Source organism: Colias eurytheme, chromosome 28 (genome assembly GCF_061535395.1).
Source record: "Colias eurytheme isolate Ceu_HAF_F1 chromosome 28, ilColEury1 Martin Lab GWU primary, whole genome shotgun sequence".
NCBI lineage: Eukaryota > Metazoa > Arthropoda > Insecta > Lepidoptera > Pieridae > Colias > Colias eurytheme.
The window spans coordinates 533,174-560,748 of record NC_143007.1 but is presented as its reverse complement, the minus strand read 5'-3'; the positions used below and the strand labels follow the sequence as shown (position 1 = coordinate 560,748).

The following is a 27,575-nucleotide window of genomic DNA, read 5'->3' as shown; positions in this document are numbered from 1 at the left end:
CTGACAAATTTCTGTTTAACAGAATTTTACATACCTCCCTTCCCAGAACTCATGCTAAATATTTAAGGATAGATATTTAAACAATTTTGATTTTAAATTAATTTGAAGATAGTAGTGACAAAATTCTTATTTTGTCACTACTATTTCCTCTTGGAAATACTGTCATGTTACAATTTTTAAACATTTTCCTTAAGATTGAGTATATAATTATTAACAGGATACTCAAACTTAACATATAAACTTAAGAAACGAAACAAATAATAATCAGCTATAAGAATACCCAAACGATATATTATAATAAACAGTTGTTCAAACATTGTAAGGTCATTTAATTGACAAAATTATTTGAACAATACTCACACACATAATAAATACACAACTTAGAAGCATCTTCTATATTATAAGTTTAATTGTCTGTTAAAATCACGTTTTTATAGACTTTTTTAGATACCATTATCTACACTAATGAAAATTTTTAAAATAGAGACATACATGTACGACTCAAAAACTATTGATTATAGTGAAAATTGTTTTTTGTGAACTTTATATATAAGTAACAATATTTTAAGCATAATGTAATATTAATACTAAAATGACTAAATCCTTAAACATTTAGCATGAGCTGCACCCTTAAGTCAAAAGCGCAAACATTTTATTGTCTATTTCGTATTGGATTTTCAATATATACGTGAATTACTACAATTACAAGCACACATTACAATATTCAGGTCCCATTACGGAAATTTATTCTTAATCTAATAGATTTTATAAATTGCTTCACCCATAACAACGAATTAAAATGGCCCAATTTCAAATATATTAATAAAAATATAATAGTGGACTACACGCTATACAACCAAACAAAATTAGCTGTAAGTATGGCTTATATCTTTATTTATTTACTAACAAACTAAGAAACTATAGAATTACACATTATTCGAGAATTTTGTAATATTATGAACATATAAGAATTATTTTGAAAATATTTATTACGTACTGTGTGACATATTTTGATGGTTCGCAATTTTTGCGATGGTATGCGTAAAATATATTTGATAACTTTGAAGTACTATTTTCTTGTGATAAATTGTGGATGAAAAAAAACATTTATAAATGTTTTAGTCTTTTATTAACACAGGCCAAACTATTTTCAAGTCTCCTTAAATAAATTTGAAATGACTTTAATTTATATATAATTTAATTAATAATAATTATTAATAATTACTGAAGCAAATACTTTGTTTTGCAAACATTTTTTCATTGTACACAATAGATATTTCATGAATTTATCTTCTAACGATAAAAGATAACGCATATACCACGGGAAAATTTCAAAATTGTGATGTTGTTTACATAAATCAAGTTAAAACAATAAAATTCATTCATTCCTTTCTTTTAAAATTGTTAAAAATCATATAACTTCATTACCATATCTTGCACAAAATAAAACCTAAATTTATAATATTGACTAATATAAAATTGTCAAACGCAATTTAAAAAGGAAGACAATATAATAAAAATAATATAATTTTTATAAATATAATGATTTTTTCGTATCGTCAAAGTAATAATAAAGAAAGTTTTTCATAATGTATAATTTTTTAGCACAACCATTTAAAAAAAATTAAATACAAAGATTCTAGATATTTCTCATTGGGTTATAAATTCCACTGTAAAAGGGCACAAAAATTAGAATTATGTATATGGTATTTGTAAAAAAACGATATGTGAATTCGTAGCTTTAAAGATTTAAGCTCATAACTGCGTGTTATTTCTTCACTCTATCAGATTTGGTATTAAAGCAAAGTTGAAATACTGTAGGGTTGTTATGACAAATTATCATTGCGATCTATGAACTAAAATAAAAATTTTCAGAATAATATTACCTTTTATTATATTTAAAAGGCTTGTAATACGTATAAATCTCAATAAAATTATAAAATTAACTAAAAATAATTGTAGCAAATAATATATCGAGGCATTTTGCTTAAAACTAAGAGATTGTGTCCCTTCGTCCAGCATACTCACCACAACTCACCATGGAATCCTGATATTTCATGAATGTCAAAAAACTGTTCTGAAATAGTGCTAAATAGTGCCCAAAGGAAAAAAATAGTGCTCTTGTACTTGCGAAGTTATAGCCATAGTTCGATGAGTATGCTGGACGAAGGTTTCGCCCAGCATACTCACCTCCGTCCGGAGAATCTGTATACGCTTCAAACATAATTCATACTTCAAAAAATAGTTCCCAAATAGTGCCAAACGGTGCCCAAAAAGAAAAAACAGTGCTCGAATAACTTCGGAGTTACAGGCTTCGTTAAGTGAGTATGCTGGGCGTAGGTTCTACGCCCAGCATACTCACCTCAGTGCGCGAATATCGAACGAGCTATAGGAACAATTTACGTCTCAAAAAATTGTGCTTGAAATAGTGCCCAATATCAGTCCAATTTTTGCTTGACTTTTGACCTAGAAAACCATTAAATTTGATTGTAAACTTCTACATACATTACATTGAGTACAGTCGAATACAATATTATTAACTTTCTTTCTAACAATTTTTGTCTTGTGTAAATTATTTGTTTTGTTATATTGTCTATGTAAGGGAGTATTTACTTTAGAATCGCTATTTTACTTTATTATCGCTAGAATCGAATTATTAATTACACATTATTTTAATAATACTTAATAATATGATTAAGCCTTCGCGCGTCGCATGGGACCCCGGTAGCTAGGAACAATGATTTTATATATTTGTCTAGATCACGGCGCTTGAAGGATTAAGATATCAAATGAAGTAAATCATGCATGAAAAATAAAGTTGCTGTTATTAATGCTTACATTACAACTGACAAAATTATTCAAAATAATCATTTTCCGGATCAAGGACGGTACCACAACGTTTACGGAATTGACCTGTATTCCTCATGTGATAAAGTTCAATATAGTGTGGCAGTAATGGATGCACGTACGGTCAATAGGTATGGGGCTTACGACGCGCGGCGCCCGCGACGCTAAACATTTTTTTATATGTATATTATATACAATATTAAAACTACAATTTTTTCTATTTACATTGATTATATTATGAATGTTAACAAAAGCTGTGAACTAGTTAACTAGAATTCTGATTACTTTGGCCCTTTAAATAGTAATAAATAACGTAAGTAATTAAAAATGTTTTTTATTGCTAAACCTTTCATTGATGAAACTATTGGAAAGAGTTTTAAAAATTTGTATAACTATGTCACAGTACTAGTTTTGACAGGTTATAAGTTTTGCCTGCAACATATACTTATACAAAAAGAAACTGTATAATTTCCTTTTTACAATTTTTCAAGATATTAATTTTATTGGCTGCAAATGACTGTTTTTATTCAGACAAACACACAATGCAATGAAGTAATAGACTTCATTTACGCTTAAAGTTTCATTCATTTATTATTATTTATAAAATATATAATAATGCATTTAATCGAAAGTTTTTGACATGTGAGAAAATACCATAATTATTTCCAATAACATGAAGTCTACAATTAGAAAGTTTAATATTTTTGTCCAAAAACATGTGTCGACGACTGTACCCCATTTTACGTTAGTATGTAGAAGTTTACATTAAAATTTAATGGTTTTCTAAGTCAAAAGTCAAGCAAAAATTGGACTGATATTGGGCACTATTTCAAGTACAATTTTTTGAGACGTAAATTATACCTATAGCTCGTTCGATATTCGCGCACTGAGGTGAGTATGCTGGGCGTAGAACCTACGCCCAGCATACTCACTGAACGAAGCCTGTAACTCCGAAGTTATTCGAGCACTGTTTTTTCTTTTTGGGCACCGTTTGGCACTATTTGGGAACTATTTTTTGAAGTATGAATTATGTTTGAAGCGTATACAGATTCTCCGGACGGAGGTGAGTATGCTGGGCGAAACCTTCGTCCAGCATACTCATCGAACTATGGCTATAACTTCGCAAGTACAAGAGCACTATTTTTTTCCTTTGGGCACTATTTAGCACTATTTCAGAACAGTTTTTTGACATTCATGAAATATCAGGATTCCATGGTGAGTTGTGGTGAGTATGCTGGACGAAGGGACACAAGAGATTGTGTATGATTGAGCATTAAAATAGTAAAATATTAAAAAAATGTAACATTTAGTCTTATCACAATATCTACGAAATAAAATATACAAAAAAAGAGATAATAAAATGGTCCCATACATAAAATACAAAAATATAATATTTGTATTGTGACTATATGTATTTTGTATTTTGTATTTGTATTCGATTGTTGTAACGTCTGTTTACATTACAAAACCTGGTGTGTAATTATTTTAAAATTGTATAAAATTTGTATCAAATATATAATAGAAATAAATATTGCGCCAAGCAAATATTAAAGATACAAATTTGGGAATATAGATAAAAATTGATTCATTAAATATATAAAAAATACTATTCTAGACGTTTTAAAAGTATACACAGTAATTTCATTATTCGAGTCGGGTAATAGAGTTCTTGAACTGTAAAATCACTTACTTCAATAACTTCAAGTCTTTGAATGCATTTCATAATAAAATTAATATAACTTTGAAACACTTATATACCTGGTAAAGTACATAAACAGACGTTTTTCCTTAGCATTGCTTGCTCACGAACAATCGAAGGTACTTGTATATTATGTATATCCTTCCTTGCCGATTTTTCATCTGTAAAGGCGGAGAAAAAAATAATTGAAATAAAAAAAATTTAACCGAATCACGTTTGACAATTTTAAATTAGGTACATGCAGTAAATTTAGATAAGTGCGGAAACTTTTCGATTTACGAATAAAACTTTTTGAATAATGTATTATTAATTATTTATTATTGTTTTAACAATCGTACAGCTCATAACCGATATATATCTTCATAAACGTGTCGGTAATCATCTAGAATTATTAGTTGAAATGCGATAAAGCTTTGAAGAAAACTTTATCGAACGGTGCATCTACATCAAACGAGCGAATGCTCATTCTAACCTCACTTTATCAAATTCTCTTGATTGTAAACATGCATAGAGCATTCTTTCGTTGTTCTTAGTACGTTCGAAAAGAATACCGAATATTTTCGTTTACACTAAAAGATCACGAAATAATACTCTTGCTCTAGCTATCTTCGTTTGATGTAAATGTTTTAATATGGAGTTGTCTAAAAATTTAAATAGATGGTTATTTTTTAATCTTAATAACCATATTCAACTCGTACTTAAAAAGCAGCTAGATTGAAACTTCGCTGTTTAAAAAGGAATAGTAGTTTGTTAATGATTTATGACACGTTTATGAAGCTGCTTTGATAAATATCTATATTTTCAAGGCACCCATTACTCCCTTGTCCTTAGTGGAAGGAAATGATATCACACCACCTTATAACTAATAGCCCAAACGGTGGACGCAAGTAAATCTGAGAAATATACACATACAAGATGTATGTAGTCATGGATGATAAAAAAAATGAAAATTTTCATTTCTATATGAATATTGAGATACATTTTTACTTATTCGTATCATTTTTGTATTAGCAAGCTAGGCTTTACATATTAGAATTATAACCAACTACTTTTTTACTCAATACGTTATTTTGTTCAATTATAAACAGACTGAAAAGGAGGTTCTATGTGCCACTGCACATTTCTTTGCAACTCAACCAATCCTCCATCATCTGAAGATCGTTTTTCAAAATATTTGTGTTCATATTTATCAGATTCATTTACGTCGGCCATTTAACCCGTTACCTACAAAGTCGACGGGATTGAGTCGTATTCAACTACTTATATTACATTGCACTACCAAAAATGTAGCCACGTACCTCTGATATACTTTTACTAATCAGATATATAATTAAATTTATTCGTTTTACTATGTGTCTATAATCTATAAGCTTAACGTAATTAGTGTAGTCTTTTGTATGACTTCATAAGAATACTTGCAAATAGTTGAGTTTCGGTGAAAATAACGAAATAATTTAAAAACTTCGTTGCTTTATTCGGAACTATATTTGTGAAATGGATAATTTTATTATATTTATTGAATATATACGAGATTTAGGATCAGATTCACAACTTGCTGATAGTCTATTTAGTACTTTTTGACACAAATCTTCATACATTTGTAATTTTAACTAACAGATAAACGCAACATATTCAGAAGTTGTGAAACTGTCGTTTATACTAGTTTATAAGAAGAAATAGTGGCATTTTTATATAAACTTCTTTGGTCGCATTAAAAGAAAGAAAAATGCATGCAATCCACCACCTACGACTAAAAATGTAACACTCAAAATCCAAGATACATACAGATTCATATATTTTTTAGATTTTTGAAGTGAAAACTTCTTTAGCGGCGTTGAGCACTTTTTCTGTAATGGGTATAAAATCTTAAACTCGCGTCAGGACACGTGACCTGATCGAAAAAGCGTAAGACGGATACCATTCCAAAATAACAAACATGCTCAACGTTAATAATCAAGTTTTCACTTCTGCCGGCACTCCCCCAGTGCAACCCGTCTTTTTTTTATAATTATTAATTTTCTTACAAAATTATAACAAATGGCGAGAGATGTTATGTACGTGCATGAACATACATTTATTTATTATTAATTAATTATTATCGTAGTAATCTATTGATAATACTACCTACCAAATTGGCCAAATATTTTCCTTTTCTAACCACATAAATATATATTGTTAACATCAATAAATAAATAATTTTCAAAACACACGTATGATATAAATAAAAACATTATAATAATATCTCATTTATAATAATATCCAATCCGCGACATAAAAATGTAATACACACAATAATTATAAAAAACAAACACTGTAATAAAAATAAATAAAAAAAATACATCCAAATACAAACACTACAAATTACAATACAATATAAAAATTTGTACTTATATTTAATAGCTATAGCAAATAAAATTTTCACAACAGATCTAATACAATAATTATTACCTAACGTCGAACCAAAATCTAGGAGATCTTAAAATAACAAAAAAAATCCTAATAATCAAAAATCGACTTTAAGCCGCTGTACGAGATTCTATAATCGTATAAATATATGATTATCATATACATATATCACAATGATTTTTATAAACGCCTAAACTATTAAAATCTAACATTCCTATCACCCTTACAAGCTTGAAGTAAGCTTGAATTTAACGGTTTTAAAACACGATTTTTATGTTAAACCGCAATATTAAATAGCTTAAGAAATATTCGTAACTTAAATAATAAAGAGATTTTTAAAATAATCTGATGCATTAAAAGTATTTTTATTATACAGGGCGTCCCACTATTGATATACTAAGCGCGAAGGGACTTGTAGTTTTACATACACTGATCACGTAAAAAATACTAAAACAACAAAATTTTAAATTACATCGAAAATTTTTTGCAAAATTTTTCCTGAAAATCCATGTTTTCTTCTCTAACTTCGCGCAGCCGGCATATACCGCTTCACTAATGTGAACATTTTGTCTATTAAAACATAATCATAAACGATAGGTCACGTGCTGGTAGCAAAGTTGGGCGGGTTGCTTGTTACGGGTGTACACATAGAGTTTTAAAAATCCATCTATTTGAAAAAAATCTGTGTCTGGAATTTTATAAGTATTTTTTACGTACTCAGCGTATGCAAAACTATAACCTCCTTTGAGCTTAGTATACCAACAGTGGGACACCCTGTATATTTTGTATAGTTTTCTGAGATTAGCCAGCATACTCTGATATAAATTAAGTTTTAATAATAATTAATCGAATGAATATAATTCATCAAGTAAGCTATTGAAATAGTCACATACGTTTTTATCATATTTTTAACGCATCAGTTTATTTGACTGTAATAAAAACCCAAAAAAAACAGAACTAAATCGAGATTAAAAACCGTTATAAGTACGTATCTAGTATCAAAATTCCGTAACTAACAAACGTATAAGAAATGAGAATTAAACTTGATCGCTATTTCAACATTTGTTCGATTGTTGCAATATCGTTTCGTATAAAACTTCGTTACGACACGATATCGTGTCGTATCGTGTTAACAGATCATTCCATGAGATTCAACGTTCATACCGGCTCGGCAAGAAATGACAACGCTATATGAATTTTAGGCTTATTTTCGCCAGTTTTTTCGTAGACTGTTTGGGTTTCATACGATCCTTTCTTACCTGAGTGAGACGCTTTCGCTCGCACCTGAAAGATAATACAATTTGTATTATATTGTAATTCATTACATTTATTGTCTATCTGTCTATCTTGTCGTTTTGTTAGTTCTCTCGGGGATTCGAACCCAGGATCTCTTGGTTTAACGCTCACGTGGTTTACCAATAAGGGTGCTTTTCCACCAATAATGTGCAGCGAGGAATGTATTTGTAAAAACCAATCATATCGCTTCATTTATTTTGAGGCGTGTAGCGTTTGAAGCGATACTATTGGTTATTTACAAACAAATTCTTCGCTACACATCCTCGCATATTATTGGTAGAAAAGCACCCTTATAGGAACAGACTAGTAATACCTATAAATAATATTCTTTTGTAGGTATGACGTTTTTATGATATTTGATTGATTATATGCGAAAATCTTCTGATTTTCAATACAGTACATATTTTCAAATAGGGCGATATAAAAATGAGTACATCTATACTAATATTATAAAGCTGAAGTTTGTTTGTTTGAACGCGCTAATATCATGGTCCGATTTAAAAAAATATTTCGGAACTAGACAATTAGACAGCCCATTTATTGAGGAAGGCTATAGGCTATATATCATCACGCTAAGACCAACAGGAGCGGAGCAATGCGGGTGAAACCACGGAGCACAGTTAGTTTCTATATCCACTCACCAACACGCCACTATGGACCCCCGACTCCTCTCACCCGTCCACAACCCGCTCTTCCCGCAGCAGGCTCACCCACACGCCACTATAGACCCCCGACCCCACTATGAACTCCCTAACCCCCACTCACCCGTCCACAACCCGCTCAGCCCGCAGCAGGCTCACCCCCCACCCCACTATGAACCCCCAACCCCCACTCACCCGTCCACAACCCGCTCAGCCCGCAGCAGGCCCGCCACCCGACGCATGGCCCGCGGCGGCACGCGGTGCGCACTGAGCCGCGCGTGCACGGCGCACGCGCCGCCGCCGCTGTACGTGAAGCCGGGCTCGTCGCGCGGCACCACGCGGGGCGACGCGCGAGCAGCGCATATACCTTGGATATTCAAGGGGGAATATGGGAATATTAATACCTAAGATATTAATACCTTAGATATTAATACGTCAACATCGTAAAACTCAAACTCGAACATTTATTTATTCAATTAGACTTCTTCGAGAAGCACTTTTGAAACGTCAATACATATTTTAAACATTTACCACCGATTCGGAAAGCAGTATATATTATGGAGAAGAACCGGCAAGAAACTCCATAGTTGCTATTTTAAATCATTTCAGTATTATAATTTAATTTTACAAAATATTCAACTGTATATTATTATAATATGCCAAAGCTGTCCTGTGGTTTTTACGCGTCAACCCATGGAGGGTTGACGCATAATTTTATCTTCCATATATTCCGTAATGCTGTAATCGTCGTAAAAGACTAACGATCGCCTATTAAAAAGACGGCAAAAAATGTCCAATCGATTTTTTTAACACTGACGTACAATACAAGATGGGTAACAGTCGCATATTTTCCACCTTACATATTAATATGAGAATATTAATTAACCATAGATAAATAGATATAAAATATAACCATAGATACGTCAACATTAACGTATTATACTCAACTATACTTAGGGCAGATTTGACGGAGCGCAGCGCATTTTTGATTGTCAAACTATTATCGACATTGTCCTCATTAAAATAATTGTATTCAAAATCAAATAACAACAATTTATTCCCGAGGAGCATCGGAGCGTCACATGCGAAATGTAGCACGCTGCGCTTTTGAATGAGGATTAATAGTTTGACAATAAATAAAACCGGCCAAGTGCGAGTCGGGCTCGCGCACAAAGGGTTCCGTAGCAGCAAATATAATAAATTACAGTTAAATCAACCTATCTCAAAAACTATAAGAGATACTTTGATCAAACCAAAAATCGTTGAAAGAGTTAATTAGCATGCATCACCTCTATTTTTTTTAGAATTTTATACCCCGTAGTTATAAAAATAGAGGGGGGGGGACATACTTTTTACGACTTTGAGAGCTGATATCTCAAAAACCGTTCACTTTAAGAAAAATGTTTTTTAGAAAACTTTATATCATTTTAAAAGACCTTTCCATTGATACCCCACACGGGTATGTACATCGAAAAAAAAAATTTCATCCCTCAGTTACATGTATGGGGGGCCCCACCCCCAATTCTTTTTTTTACTATTTAGTGTCATATTTTTGTAGCGGTTCATACAACACATATTCCCATCAAATTTCATCACTGTAGTACTTATAGTTTCCGAGTAAATCGGCTGTGACAGACGGACAGACGGACAGACGGACAGACGGACATGACGAAACTATAAGGGTTCCGTTTTTGCCATTTTGGCTACGGAACCCTAAAAATGCGCTGCGCTGTACTCCGCCCTATCTGCACAGGCCCTAACGGTCGCCTGTTTAAAAGACAGTAAAAAATGTCCAATTGATTTGTATTTGTAAAGATGTTGTTTTCTTATTTATTAGATTGCACTATGAATGAAGTATTAACTTCAGATTGTGAACCTAAAAATAAAAAATAAAACATATTCATTATCTTAATTATGCCACATATCCAAGTTATATTTAACAAGGATACATGTTAAATTTCTACAAAAAAATATAAAAAATAACATTTAAGTACTTATACAAATTGTAAAACCTTATTTATTATATTGACATTGTCTTGCAGAAATTATTTAAACTTTATGTATTGTAATGATATTTAATTATAATAAAAAATATGAAACACTACCAACAACATTCTCTCATAGCAATTTTTCTACACATATAATACAAAAAAAATTGGTTGTCTGTAAAGTCGGTTTACTGCAGACGATAGTTGAACGTGACAACGTCCGATTGTGCTTCTTTGTCGCTCGTTCCGCGCTCTCGCTCGCACTTCAAGCCTTACATGGAACGCCTCAGAGCGAGGTAACGCCGCATGAGTCATGTTTTTTCATGCGTGCAACCGGCTCTATCGAATTATAAGACGTTGTCACGACACTCACCAGTAATATAAATATCCTCCAAATGGAAGTAGCTAGTTCTCAACGCGGCTCTGTACAGCGCATGCGCGGCCGGCGCTGAGAAAACGTACCCCGTACCAGACAGGTACCGCGGGTACACGCTACCGCCGTACATGTAGCGGGGGCTGTACCTGTGGGGAGGGGGGTATATAGTTATATCTTAACTATACATATAATAAAATCGTAGGTAAGTAAGCTGTATATTGAATTATTTTTTTTAAGAATACTTGGGGTTGGGATCTACAATCGCTATCGAAGCCAAAAATATAGATTTTAGAATCTGTCTGTTTGCGTGTTTGTCTATATGTATGTCAGGACTAAACTCAAAAAGTATTGCAACTTCAATTTTTGCACGAGTTACAGGTCGGATCGACATATTATAAGCTATAATATTATATCATCGCGCCAATAAGAGCGGAGCAATGAGGGTAAAACCGCACAGAACAGATAGAAGGAAAATAAAGACAGAAATAGAGAAGGATATCTCTTTCTCGCAAGAGAAAGAGCCACTCTTACCATTTATTACTCGTATCCAAGACAGGCCTTGCCCCACAAATAAGATCTCCAATCAACAGATACTCTTTCTCTTTTTGACTACCCTCATCATGTATTTTCGACCGGTTTTGTAAATTACTTATTAAATTTGGCACATTTATATACATATCGTCGTCAGTTTTGAGGATGTACCGCACTGTAATGACAAAATAACTTTTTGTTAACTAATATACTGACTAAATAAGAATTAAAACCGGCCAAGTGCGAGTCGGGCTCGCGCACAAAGGGTTCCGTAGCAGCAAATATAATAAATTACAGTTAAATCAACCTATCTCAAAAACTATAAGAGATACTTTGATCAAACCAAAAATCGTTGAAAGAGTTAATTAGCATGCATCACCTCTATTTTTTTTAGAATTTTATACCCCGTAGTTATAAAAATAGAGGGGGGGGGACATACTTTTTACGACTTTGAGAGCTGATATCTCAAAAACCGTTCACTTTAAGAAAAATGTTTTTTAGAAAACTTTATATCATTTTAAAAGACCTTTCCATTGATACCCCACACGGGTATGTACATCGAAAAAAAAAATTTCATCCCTCAGTTACATGTATGGGGGGCCCCACCCCCAATTCTTTTTTTTACTATTTAGTGTCATATTTTTGTAGCGGTTCATACAACACATATTCCCATCAAATTTCATCACTGTAGTACTTATAGTTTCCGAGTAAATCGGCTGTGACAGACGGACAGACGGACAGACGGACAGACGGACATGACGAAACTATAAGGGTTCCGTTTTTGCCATTTTGGCTACGGAACCCTAAAAATGGAGAGTAAAAGAAATAAGGAAATTATTGTCTATACTGTCTGAAAAACGCTGTTCAATATTCTGAATTCACAGATAAGTTATGAAAAATCTTGCAAAAAAAATTATAGAAATGCTACTTGTAGTGAATCATTTTATATTGCAATTTTGAAAGAAAATGAATCAGTGTAACCGATGTTTTATTTAACTATCTTTTAAATACGGAAATGAGAAACAATTTTTATGACCTATTACTAACTTAGGAAATAACTGGTATATAATACTCACCGCTTTCATTACAATTATTCGTAACCCATTTCAACATCATTATTGACTTCAGAGTTAAATTGTTATACGAATCAATAAAACCCTCTTGAATAACATCCCCGTATCTTTCTACTTCTTCATCTATTTTATCCTGGATATCACTACTATTATCATTAGATGGCAACCCCAATAGAAACACAACTTTGAAATCGGGTACAGTGTTGCCACTTTCTTCTTCTAGAATCTCCTCTTTCGGGAAATCTTTCACATTTTTCAACATTGCAATGACTTTGTCCAAATCAATGTTATCCTCGTAACCTTTTGGGGGTATTTTCATTATGTTATTATTAGATTCATAATCGTAATCTTCTTCTTCATTTTCCCCCAATTCTTTGTTCATATCGAATTCTGGCAACATTTTTTCATCGCTTTCATCTTCGAAGCGCTTTTCAACTGGTCCGTCTGTTACTATATTATCTTTTAATGCCTTCGCCAACTCTGGAAGTAACTGACCAAAACTGGAGATGCCCCTTTTCTTTCTATCTACTGTATTATTAGATTCACTATATAAATCATATGTATAATTGTAATGTTTGTATTTCTCGTGTGCTGCGTGGAAAATTTTCGATGAATTCAGATAATTCTTGTAATTTCCCCACGTTTCTCGTATTGCTATTCGCCTATCGAAATGTATTGTGGAAGAACAGACGACTATGAGAAGAAAGAGATTATTCTTTTTATTTCTACTGCTTTTGGGACATACGTCTTTCGGTTCGTGTATTGTTGTTACGTTGTCTGGTTGGACGTATATTTTCGTATCCCTATTTGTGTGTATCGACCAGCCAGCTACGGCTACTGTAAGTTAAGAATATTTATAAGATTAACTATTCGGATCTTAGTATATCGGTCAAGGAAGTAGTAATTTATAATCACTAACGAAATTAATTTTCTAAATCGATTACGGAGAAAGTACCACTAAATAATAACTGCATAGTATTTTGTGATTAACATAAAACGCCGGACTACATCTGAGCTTAAAAGTTTGAAACTAAATTGTAAAGACACGAAGGCACGAAGCTTCAATTATAGAGATAGTAACTAATGCAAATTTATACATATCCAACCCGAACTAAAGGTAATTAAACATACTCAATACCAACATAATAGTCTATTTAATATTTTAATTTTGCAATTTAAAACACGGCGGCTGATAATAGTGGAATTTATTTAAACTATCGTATGCTTATTGCAATCGATTTCACATTTATTGTAATGAGTTATTTAATGTGTTAAATATTTTTACTTTTACAATGAAACGACGAATTATAGGTAATATAAATTATATTTACGAAACCAATTTCACAACTTGGTATGTTCTATTTAGATTATCTTTTAGTGCAAATAACCAATAATTTATAAAACTTGTAAAGAATCTATCAGCAAGTCGTGGAAGTAGGCAATAATATGCTATCTTCTGGCCACAAATTCGCTTGTGTATTTCCATCGCCTATTCCTTAACAAAATATCATATAAAATACGAAATTCTATTGAAAAAACATACAATTACTTATGACTACAAAACTTCAGTATACACTGTAAAAATATGTAATTACATAAGTATATTTACCTTTTGGCATCTGGTCGTTGGCCCTATTATAAACTGGTATGTACATTAAAACACAGAACAGTATCATGGCCGTGCTGAACAGCGAAAACTTCGCTATCACCGTCACCGGCCACCGCCTCTCTCGCTCCGGTTTAATTTCTCTACTGTACGGTGCATACCTTCTACTCCTATCATATCTGAAATTAAATAACTAACTTAAATTATGTAAAAAAATACAAAAATCAGCACTATTGTTATTTATGTGAATATTATAAAGCATAGGACCTAGAGCGGTACCTTGCGACACCCCCTTGTTAAATTCTATACATTTGGTGATTGGATTGATTACCAAAAGATAATTTTAACAAACTCTATTTCCAAGAACTGATAAATAATACGTACATTGTTTTGACGGCAACGTTTTCACTTTTAATAAGTACATTTTTAAATGTACAAATGTTAAATGTACATTTAAATTACAATAGGGGCAAACAATCACCACAAGAGAAATCGATTCTCAGCAGACACACATATTACACGTGACTTTCTGTTAATTCTTTTTTATTAGAGTAGTTTCCATATTATGAAAAAAATGAGTCGAAAAAAAACATCAGTCTGGTAAATCGCAAAAGACTTATCTCCGGATCCTTTCCCTTAAAAATCTATCAGTCAAACAATAAAATATAATGTATCTGACCCAAGAGATTCTAAATCACACCTAGCCCATACCTCAAGGGGATGATATTTTTTTTTAAAGGCACCCGTCATCACAGGGTGTTCGCGCTACCTCTGGATTATAGTCCAGAGACATTTTTTGCATTTATTTATTTTTTTGCACGAATAACATTAAAATACAATAAAAATACAATATAAATTTTTAAAAACAAAATAAAAAATACTGGTATAAATTACTAATAAAATGGCTAAAATACAAATAAAATTGAAATAAAATTTAATCAAGGGGATGATATTACCTGTACGACAACAACGGACTATCATCACTATCTCTACTGGAGTATTGCTGGTCATCGTCTTCCCATTGTTGCGTGTCATCACGTGCCATCAATGCTGAAATAGAAACAATATTGAAATAATTATTGACGTACTATAAACAAATGGCGAGTCCGTTTGTAAATAGTAATCGCCTGTTCTATTAATCGCCTATTATTTATTTAAACAGTCCTAAAAAATGTCCAAGCTGTGTTGCATAAAACATACATTGAAATATAGACCTTATTACCGTGGTAGTAATGTTCAAAGTCTATTACATCTCTGCTTATAAAACTCTGCTTATTACACGCATAGGCAGAGTTATGATTCAGACAATTTTTGAGCGTGACTGTGAGTCTAGTTGTTTTTATTAAAATTGTATGTTTATATTTTAGTTGAATATAATATTTAAAATGAATATGAATGAAGGCAGTATAGTTTGTTCAGGGCAATTTTAAATTAATCAACGTTAATAACGATATTACTTATTCACGTCATAAATAGTTAGGGTCAGCGTACACTGAAGAATAATTTATAATTATATTAGCAGCTTTCTATTGGTAAAAGATTAAATCGGTCAAGATTGACTTCTTTTAATTAAAAAAAAAACAAGTATTTCTATCTATAAATTATAATGTAAGTATCGAACCGTAATACATAATTCAAACTCTAAACATTTATTTATTCTATTGAATATTTCAAAAGTGCTTCTAGAAGAAGTCTTATTAGACTTCTTCTAGAAGCACTTTTGAATCGTCATAACATAGTTTTAACATTTACCACCGCCGTTTTAACGTTTAATATGCCGTTTATGCGTAACATTTATGCTATTCCAATATACAGTGTGGAAATTTTCGATGGGCCCTGGATGGAAAGTACTTGAAATACTGGAGATAGCAAATTTTGCTGAAAGGAAACATTCCTTTATTTTTAAAACGAAATAGAGCTATCTTCACCATTGTTCGAGTCGATTTTATCGAATAACAAATTTAATTTTTTTGGTTAGTTCGATTCCCGGTCGATGCAAGTGAATTTTCGAAAATCTGTTTCCTTTCAGCAAAATTTGTTATCTTCAATATTTAAAGTACTTTCTCTTCGGGGCCCATCGAAAATTTCCACACTTTAAAGTTCCTTAACAATATAATCAAGTACACATCTCAGTGTGCGCTAACCCTTTTTTTTTTAACGTGAGGAAATTCATCATTCATACCGACTGCTTCGGGGGCAGCAGCACGGTTATGTCAGACTCCTTCTGACTAAAACCTCACGGTGGCCTACTACCGCGCAAGTAAAGAGGGGATCCCGGGATCACCGGTGGGAACGCTCACGGTACCCCTCGCGCGCCTGCCATTGGCAATACACTCGTATGTAGTCGCGACTACCCCACGCGCATGCCTATCACTGCAACAGACTGCAGCCACAACAGTCTGTCACCCTCCTCGCGTTGCCTATTGAATGTGCGCAGCCCCCGCAGTGTGCGCTAACCCTAATCTAACAATAGTCATTGTTAGCATTTTCTATAGTACCCAGTTTCTAGACCATTATCACGGACACAATTAGCATGCATTTCAAACTATTCAATTAAATGACTCATTTTTTCAAATAAACACTTTGTTGGAATTAATTTTAAGCTAGTTTTGCCCCGCTGTTTCAAGCGTGGAAATACTTTATCACTTACTAGCTTTCCGCCCGCGGCGTCGCCCGCGTTTTCAAAGAAAAACCCGATCCTGTAGGATTTCCGGGATAAAACCTATCCTATGTCCTTTCTCGGGTATCAAAATATCTCTATACCAAATTTCATGCAAATTGGTTCAGTAGTTAAGGCGTGATTGAGTAACAGACAGACAGACAGAGTTACTTTCGCATTTATAATATTAAGTATGGATTTCAATCCGGGGCAATGATATTTTAAGTAAAAAGGTGTCTATAGGTTACCAATTACAATATTCGATCTTCAAACACGGCATACGGGATAGACAATATATTGAGGAGTGTTATAGGCTATATTTCATCACGCTACGACTAATAGGGCTAAGAAAAATTCGGGTGAAGCCGCAAGGCACAGCCTGTATTATTATTTTTGTTGAATTTTTCAACGTTGACTAAATGCAAGCAATAACATCATAACTAACGATCAAATCTAAGAGATGACCAATAGAGGTCATCTGCCATAACGGTAACCCATCACTACGCTGACCGCGCGTTAGTGTACTTAACCTGCAAATCATTTACAGATCAGCGAACGCAAGTCGACCAAGGTCAATGTTGGAACTAATTGGGCAGCAAATTTAATTAATTTGCCAGTGTTTAGATCCAATTAGTACGTTTGTTTATTTGCTTCTGAGGTTTTCCCTTGTTTTACAATATGTCTAAAAATAAAACGATTTCCGTCTTTAATTATTTCGAAATATATCTCGTAATTCTTATTAAAACATTTACAAGAATAAAACTAGAAATGTTCAGAGATTAACCGGAAGAGAGACAAATTTTTTTTTAATGATTACCTAGTTATAGGTACCAAAAAAAGCGTGTACATGCCGAGCACACGTGTCAGAAATGAAATTTCTAGGCAAGATTCAAAGATATTTAAAGAAAGATCCCTAAATCGTCACCTTAATATACTCCATGACGTGACGGTATTGCAATGACGCGACCTTGAAATTTTACTCTCAACGCGCCTAAAGAAGTTTCTCTTTAAAATGTACATTTTGTCTATGCATTATAATTTATATACTTTCATCAGTATTTCACATTCATTTTCACATAAAAATAACTTAAAACATTGTTTTTTTCTGGGAAAATTAACATATCTTCTACCTTTCTTCTTCTTTCTCTCATCTACGCTTTTATGCCTAACCACTGAACCGATTTCGATGAAATTATAAGCAGAATTACGACATAAGCTTGTAACAGGATGTATGATACTTTATGACAAAAAATCTAAATTTAGTACGTGTGATAATAGGGGATAGAACGCAAGCAAAGCCAGGAGCGGAAAGCTAGTTTTTATAAACAATCGACTTGTGATCTTCGTAAAATTGGTTTTAAGATTGGTTTGGTGTTTCTGAATCAATCAGGAATTTCAATAAAAAACTGTTTACCTTCAATAGTACCTAGGTACATAAAAGTCGATGGTTTATGCTCCATTCTTTACATATTTTCCTTTTTTTCTATTAAACTAGCTGTGCCCGCAGTGCTCCGCCTCTATTGGTCTTAGCGTGATGATATATATAATACTAGGTTTTCGCCCGCGGCTTCGCCCGCGCAGTCAAAGAAAACCCGCATAGTTCCCGTTCCCGTGGGATTTCCGGGAATCCCACGGGAACGGGATTGCGTCATTTTCCCGGGATAAAAAGTAGCCTATGTCCTTTCTCGGGTATCAAAATATCTCCATACCAAATTTCATGAAAATTGGTTTAGTAGTTTAGGCGTGATTGAGTAACAGACAGACAGACAGAGTTACTTTCGCATTTATAATATTAGTATGGATATAGCCTATAACCTTAATCGATAAATGGGCTATTTGATACTAATATTATAAAGCTGAAGAGTTTGTTTGTTTGTTTTTTTGAACGCGCTAATCTGAGGAACTACTGGTCCGATTTAAAAATTCTTTCGGTGTTAGATAGCCCATTTATTGAGGAAGGCTATATATCATTACGCTAAGACCAACAGAAGCGAAGCAATGCGAGTGAAGCCGCGGAGCACAGCTAGTGTATTTATACAGGATATTATGTTTATAATTATTATCATTCAGCAAGGCACGTAGTACATTAATTAATATTGTAATATCATGCTACGAGCTAAAAACGTTGAGCAGTTACAATATTCTGTGTGTGGTGAATTTTAATTTTAACTTATATAAATATACTAGCTTTCCGCCCGCGGCTTCGCTCACTTTCGCACCTAATAAATTATATCCTTCCAGTAGAACTACACTATCCGTTGGTGAAAACAGAATGAAAAGTTTTAGACATAAAACCACCGTAAATCCTAATAAAATAAAATAATATTAATAAAACCTTCCTCAAATACTACTATATCTATTTAAAAAAACGCATCGAAATCCGTTACATACGTATAGTTTTAAAGATTTAAGCATAGGTACATAGAGACAGACAGACAGCGACTTTGTTTTCTACTACGTAGTGATATAGAATCGACTTATACAAGAACATATTTCAATTACTTCATTCATATCTCCTATCAAACAATCATACATTGATCAGTAAGATCAAAAGTCAATGCCTTGTTATTTGTTGATTATTATTTACTAGCTGTGCCCCGCGGTTTTACTCGCATTGCTCCGCTCCTGTTGGTCTTTAGCGTGATGATATATAGCCCTATAGCCTTCCTCGATAAATGGGCTATCTAACACCGAGAGAATTTTTAAAATCGGACCAGTAGTTCCTCAGATTAGAGCGTTCAAACAAGCAAACAAACTCTTCAGGTTTATAATATTAGTATAGACTAGCTAGCAAATAGCAATGTAATCTGTACCAAACTTCACCTAGATACGACCGGACGTTTCTGCGTGAAAGAGTAACAAACATACGCAAACTTTAGCATTTATATATTACTTTTAGCGGTAATAACTTTATGTTAGTTTATCATTAAATACAAAATTACATGGTCACCTTGCGGCGTCGTTGCCAACTCAAAACGTATGACTAAATAATAATAAGCAATTGTCAAAGTTATTAATAACTTAAATGACTCAAAGCTGACCTTCAAGTTTGTGACATTTCTCGTAAAAGGTTGAGCCCAATATTGCACGCCTCATAAGCGAAGCGTTGAGGTGGGTACTACTGTCACTTCGCGCAAAACATCTGATTTTTCAAACTTAAAATGTCTTTATGTATCATACATTGCACTTGTAAGATAATACATACACACACATATTAAGAAAAAACACTATTTTTAACGTTCATGATATTTTTGATGTCATTTTTGTTATTTAAACTAGTTAAAAAACAGTTTAAAAAAGTTCTGTCTTGGACGTCCGTGTGTCTGTATGTGCGGATCCTTTTTCTTGTTAACACGATAGCGACCGAAATACTTTACTAATCGAGTCTTTTTTTTTCTCTTACGCTTGAGTATGCTCAGGAATAGAACCCTTTCATTTTTCAGGGTCTGATTCGATGTGGTTTAATTGTTATTAAATAAACAAAAATAATAATTAATAAATATTTATTAAAAAAAAATTATGAGGCGTGCACTTTTGGATTTTCCAAATTATTTTTTTATATACGACGAAAGTTATCCATTCTTTGACCTACTTGAAAAAACGAAGTACATATTCAAGACGTTTATTTTTTTGAGAAAAAAGAATAATTTTTAAATGATTCGTTAATTATTGCGTTAAAATATCTACTTAGTAATAATATATTATAAAGCTGAAGAGTGTGTTTCCTTGAATGCGCTAATCTCAGGAACCAAGGCTATGATTTGAAAAATAATTTCATTGTTAGATAGTCTATTTATCGAAGAAGGCTATATAATCCATACTATCCATACTAATATTATAAATGCGAAAGTAACTCTGTCTGTCTGTCTGTTACTCAATCACGCCTAAACTACTGAACCAATTTGCATGAAATTTGGTATGGAGATATTTTGATACCCGAGAAAGGACATAGGATAGGTTTTATCCCGGAAATCCCACGGGAACGGGAACTATGCGGGTTTTTCTTTAACTGCGCGGGCGATGCCGCGGGTGGAAAGCTAGTATATATCATCACGCTAAGACCAATAAGAGCAGAGCAATGCACAGATAGTTAGTACGTTATACAAACTAAAAAAAATAAGATATGCTGGTAAAACCACGCGGCACAGCTAGTACGTTAAAAAATGAAACTTAGATACTTTGACGTGAGTCGAGACGTGAGTGAGTTAAAATGCGTTATACAAAGCCGACTCGCACTTGACCGGTTTTTTATATAATTTTACCCACTCGCACGTAAATTAGGTCGTGGTTAAACTTGACCCCATACAAGAATAACGTTAAGTTTTCGCAGTAATCTCAAGCTCAAATACTTTCATGTAGAAATTTTGCTTGTATATGCAATCGTAATTTTTAGAAGAAAGAAAGAAAGAAAGAAAATCATTTTTATTAGGTACACCACATAGAACATAAATATAACAAAATTTTAAAAAGAAATAACACGTAAAAAAATATAGACTAATGAACAAAAATAATTAAACTAAAACACGATAAGAAATTTGTGTGGCGATCTAAATGGTGAGGCCCTCAGCATATGTCATGTCGACATGGTCGGCATAACGCTGGTTTTCAGTGCTCCCCACAACACAAACAGGGCAGAAGCCCAAAGTGTCCCCTAACCGTGACTGTTGCTAAAAATATACAGAAAAAATAATAAGTATTAAATAGAAACAAAATCCTCTACAGAATATTCATATAATATATATACTATAATGGAACATATAAAAATAAAAACATTATAATAATAATAAATAAAAGTAAAGAGATATATATATACTTGAAAATACTTATAAAATAACATAAATAAATGTATATTAGCCCGATATACAACGCAACTAGGCTTGTTTGACGAATTTGTTTATCAAGTGTGCTTTATATTTATATTTGAAAGAATTTTTTGACATTTTTAAGTAAAAAAGTTGCGATTTGATAAGCAGCATACTATTTTTTTTATCTATATGTATGTATGGTTGTATATCTGTATGTATACGACTGAATCTCGATTTTATCCCATCTTAAACGGACAGATTTAATTCAAACCATATCCTTTTAAAGTGAAACTTTTATTACATCGTCTCAAACTTTTTGGTCTGTGTAGCGCATGTCGCGTGTATCGCGGCTGCCGAGTAGGTATACCTACTCGGCAGCCGACCGTCACGCGACATGCGCTACACAAAGCAGTGTTCGGAACCGTTCGAACAATTTCACTTTTACCGTGGTTTCATAAAACCACACAACATTTTTTTTTATTCAAATTATTTTTATTTTCGAAATGTGGTACATAAGTAGCGTTATATTATTAACTATCAATTGGTGCCAAATAAAAGAATTTTGTTTTAAGTATATAAAATTGATTCTTACAACAATTGATTATTTTACATCTTATTCACAAGTGAAGTCCCATGTCCCCTAGTGGGGTAAGGGGCAGATGCATTATACATCTGTTTCATTGATCTATTTTCTTTAAGGACAAGTAGATGATCAGCCTTTTGTGTCCTACGAAGACGAAGAACGAGACATTTTTTTTTTCGTCTCCACTGGGAATCGAACCCAGGCCCCCTCGGTGTAACGTTCACGCGTCAACCACTGTACCAAGGATACTTACTTATTCACAAGTATTATTAAGTAAAATATTTGTTCATTATTTATTTAATAAAATACTAAGTCAGAAAAAAAATTGTTAAGTATTTCAATAAAGCTGTTTAAATACATCATTAGTATAACAATGAATTTTAAATTTTAATTTATAAGTATGACTAGCGGTCCGCCCCGGATTCGCCCGTCGTACCTACATGTGTTTTAAACTATCCTATCTCTCAACTCTCAAGTTGGATCGAACTGCACATGGTGTGCGAATTATATTATAATCGGTTAAGTGGTTTAGGAGTCAATTGAGGACAAACATTGTGACACTAGATTTATATATATAATATTATTAAGATAACTTTAATTCAAATTCAAATGAGTTTATTCAAACTAGCTATGTCTAGAAATTAAATTTGAAACATTACTTCATTTAAAAGCAGAAATTGCTCCATGTCTATGAAGCATAAAGTTTTTTTTTATTTTTTTATTCATGAATAGGTAAACATTTGGCTGCTGTTTCACCTGATGGGTAAGTGACAACGCGTCCTAAGTTGGAACATGTTTACCTAGAAGGTGCCTATTCACATTTGCTTTAAATTTGGATAGATTGTAAGAAGGTGGAAAAACTGTATTCGGTAGAGTTCCAGTCCTTAGATGTTTGCAAGAGAAATGATGACGTGAATCGCTTTGTGCGAATTGAATAAACTCAAACATTTATTTATTCAAACCTAGCTAAGATTTAACCCGCGTGGCTCCGCTCCTGTTGGTCTTAGTGTGATGATATATAGCCAATAGCCTTCCTCAATCTCTATCTAACACTGAAACAATTTTTCAAATTGGACCAGTAATTCCTGAGATTAGAGTATTCAAACAAACAAACTCTTCAGCTTTATAATATTCAGTATAGATTAGACTTCATCGAGAAGTACTTTTGATTAATCATAACACAGTTCAGTTTTACAATTTACCATTATTAATTTTGAAAAGTAGAACAGAGAGGATCCGGCAAAAAAGAAGTATCTTTAGTATTATAAGTGTGAAAATGGGTTTGATTGCTTGTCTTTTTTTTACATGGCCATAGAGCTATTTTTGATATGAATTTGTGTCTGGAGATAGTTAAAAGACTAGAGAGTAATATAGGCTACTGTTTACCACAGTGAAAAATGTAATATCCTTTGACGATGTGGGTGGAAAGCTAGTATTCATCAATTGCCAAATTCTATTCGTTTTTTTTCTCGTTCTGTTGTCTCTGTTATCATGCGCTATGCATATTGGAATGTCAGTTATTTTAATTGTATAAATATGTTTGCTAAACAAGCCATGTCCTGTCAAGACCCTTGGGAAGTATTGTTTATATTGAACTTCCATGCTTGCTATGATAGGTTTCTTATTTGAATAAATAAACAAATAATATGTCGATTTTAGTACTTGCCAACTTGACCAGTTCTTTTAGATGAATTATAATAAACTAACTTACCGCCTGCGGCTTCGCCCGCTTTGTCTCAAACCTAATAAATTATATACTAAAACCTTCCTCTTGAATCACTCTATCTATTAAAAAAACCCGCATCAAAATCCGTTGCGTAGTTTTAAAGATTAAAGCATACAAAGGGACATAGGGACAGAGAAAGTGACTTTGTTTTATACTATGTATTATAGTATATAGTGATAAACCATTTTTAAACTATCCAAATAGTGTCTTTAATAAACATATCGCTGCCCTAGTTCAACAGTAAGATATTTTGAACAAAGTATGTTTTGAGTTATTCATACTTTTATGATTTTAGTGTCATTAATTCACTCGTTGTTAATTGAAATGTGGTTGATTTTTTAAAACGATAGTTTGGTTTAATGTGTTACGGAGTTATTTATATTTCAATATTAATAAAATAATTTGAATATTAGTTTTAAGGCTTTTAATAGTAAGATAACCTTATATTGAACTCAGACTAAATAAAACATGTTTTGTATTTTTAATGTTGTCTCTAAAATGGTTTATTAAAAATTAAGTTTATATTGTAACTCATAGAGTTATTGTTTTTTGTTTTGTTTAAGAAATACTAAAGATTTATCCAATCAAGCTTCCAAATTTATGGAAAATCCACTGAGATCGACACAATTTTAAGATATCTCAGTATTACAGTACATCGATATTTGAGAATGTAAGTTGTCCGACTAAATCCGCGGAAATGTTTGGTAACGGGATAGGAAAATTAATTAAAAACTGAGAAATAGTTTGCTTGTAATGTATTATTTATTATACCTAGTATCTTAATTGCACAAATCAGTCTCATATTATAAGTTAAAATCTTATTATTATTTTTGCACAAGTCAGTTTAACTATTACTAGCTTGCCGCCCGCGGCTTCGCCCGCTTTGTCTAAAACCTAATAAATTATATACTAAAACCTTCCTCTTGAATCACTCTATCTATTAAAAAAAACCGCATCAAAATCCGTTGCGTAGTTTTAACTTTTAAAGATTTAAGCATACAAAGGGAGATAGGGACAGAGAAAGCGACTTTGTGAAGCGAAGATTTTGTAGCCAAATTTGCATGGATCTTCTTTTTTTAACACGTTCACTGCGGCATGTCCAGTATCGGGCCATCAGCGACTACACCACAGTGCGGCGCCCAAAATCGCAGTTTTCACCGTGGTGCGGCGAGGTTTTTTATATGTTAATCAATGACTAGAAAAGAGACAAATATATTTTTGTGATCACAGTTTGAAGTAGGACTCAATTTAGTTTAAAAATCGTATGGCAAAATATTGGACACAACGATAGAAAAGAAACTGTTTCTTTTGTGTGCGGTATGTCAAATATTTTGCCATGGACAAGCACCTCATGCCGCACTGTACTGCGAGCGCGCCGCGTGTCAGTCTCGCATAGTGATGTACCAGAACGGCACGCGTCGTTATCAAATTTTTAAATGACAATGATACCTTAGAGGATTTAGTTTTTTTATTTTCTTTTATTTCGTAGCATAAATGCAAAAATGTGATGACAGTTGTGAAAATAATATAAAACATTAAAACAAAAGTTACTGAACAAATTAAAACAAAAGTTACTGAACAATTTCCTGATAGTACTCTATCAAGTACCTTGTTTTATATGTGTTTTTTTTGTATCGACGATCTCGTTATCTGTTAACTGAAATATACAAAATTGATTTATATCGATATCGATGTTTTATTTTACAGTGTTTCCCATCGCTATTACTGTAAACATGCCGTATCAACGCAGTGCGGGATGGCAAATAATTTTTCACAAAATCAGGGGTTTACATTTTCCCTCATATCTTTTAAACTATTGGGTCAAACTAAAAGCTATTTATGCGGTATATACTAGACTATATATACTACTATCTGAAAAAAATTTTTTTGAAATATCTTGAAATTTCATGAAATTATTAACCTTCAAAGTCAGAAGGTGCGATGTGATAAAAATGGCTCATGACGCACAGTGGTGAACTTGCCGATGTGAAGTATGGAAGACATGCCGCAACAACGGTAAGTTTGGCATTTTAGGTGCCGCAGTGAACGTGTTAACTGCCTTCAAAAAAACGACGAGGTTATCAATTCGGCCGGTATATTTTTACTTGGATACATTTGATGTCACCCCATACAATTTTTTGCCCATTTTCGTCTAAGTTGAAATTTTGCACCATTTTAGACAGTTTTTTCCAGTTATAAATCTGTTGGTAACCTATTTCATTGACTGTATAAGGTTTACCAGTTTTTTTGGCTGATTTTAATTTTTTTTGGCAGTTAGATGTCTCAACATAGAAATGTTTTTATAATTCCATATAAGGACATTTGAAGATGTCTCTGAGTAGAAATAAAAGAAAAGTAAAAATCTTCCTGACTTTGTAAGATATCTTAAGATGTCAGATTCTTGAACTAAAGGTCGTTAAAAATATGCCAGTGAGACATTTAAATTTGGGCACTTTGGTTGCGTTTTACAAATATCTGAGTTTTGAACCAGACAGAAGAGCGAATTTTTCACATGAAACAAAACTTATCTCAATTTTGTTTTTTTTTAAGATATCTTACTGTTGAACTAGGGCAGCGATATGTTCAGCCGGCTGAATACAAAAATAATAATGAGAGAGTAATTTCCAAATTTCAAGGACAACACACAAAATTTGTAGTTTCTACGAATTTACGTAATATTGTGTGAAACTTGAAAATAAAAACATGAATTACCTTTGGGAAATGGACCATGAACATAATTATGATGTTACCTAATAATGACAGCAGTTTGGGCTCAAAACACACAACTCACAAGCATTTTACACATGTTTCTTTCTAGGACACGTAAAAAAAATTATTTGGAAAAATAGCTCTGTTCCATACGAATTTCTACGTAAATTATTAAATAATCGTTACATTTATGATAATAGAATATTTTTAATTAAAAAAACAAGCGATATAGGATGCAAATACGACGTAACGCTTAATAATTAAAATGTAAATAATTCAACTTACTTTACACTGTCGTCGATCAAAATAACACTGAACACTATTTATTTTCTCACTTTATTTCATCTGTTTATTTAACTATATACACAAAACATTAGAATTGATTATTTACATGAAAATACGGTTTTATTTGACAAGAGTCAAGAATGATTTGTGAATGTTTCTGACAGGAGTAATTGTATTGTATTCTATGTTTCTGACTTTCTGAAAGCTGATTATTCTTTGGATTTGACATTGATTGTCTTGAAATTGACATTTAGTACTTTTAACAGATATTTAAAAATGTAGTTATTATGGATATTATCATATATTATCACGACATTATGTTTAATAAACTTTATGTATTTGGTT

The 27,575-nt window shown here is 32.6% G+C and overlaps 1 protein-coding gene across 1 annotated transcript; it reads right to left on the bottom strand.

The window, feature by feature from the left end:
• Nucleotides 1–1,226: 1,226 nt before the first annotated feature.
• On the bottom strand, nt 1,227–27,386 carry LOC149896419 (uncharacterized). The gene is made up of 10 exons (XM_090117366.1): nt 27,231–27,386; nt 15,420–15,513; nt 14,467–14,642; nt 12,861–13,694; nt 11,785–11,959; nt 11,251–11,399; nt 9,085–9,256; nt 8,212–8,236; nt 4,096–4,707; nt 1,227–1,993 (listed from the first exon to the last, which is right to left on the bottom strand). Exons 2-9 carry the CDS (start codon nt 15,506–15,508, stop codon nt 4,636–4,638), a joined length of 1,692 nt encoding a protein of 563 aa, XP_089973492.1. The 5' UTR covers nt 15,509–15,513; nt 27,231–27,386; the 3' UTR covers nt 1,227–1,993; nt 4,096–4,635.
• Between the last annotated feature and the right edge of the window lie 189 nt (nt 27,387–27,575).

Excerpts from the sequence above, each read along its gene's own strand:
- LOC149896419 (XM_090117366.1), bottom strand. The coding sequence starts at position 15,508 with ATGGCACGTGATGACACGCAACAATGGGAAGACGATGACCAGCAATAC. Across the intron at positions 14,643-15,419 it reads AGTCCGTTGTTGTCGTACAG|ATATGATAGGAGTAGAAGGT; the intron begins GTAATATCATCC and ends ATTTAATTTCAG. Across the intron at positions 11,400-11,784 it reads TTGGATACGAGTAATAAATG|GTACAGCCCCCGCTACATGT; the intron begins GTAAGAGTGGCT and ends CCCTCCCCACAG.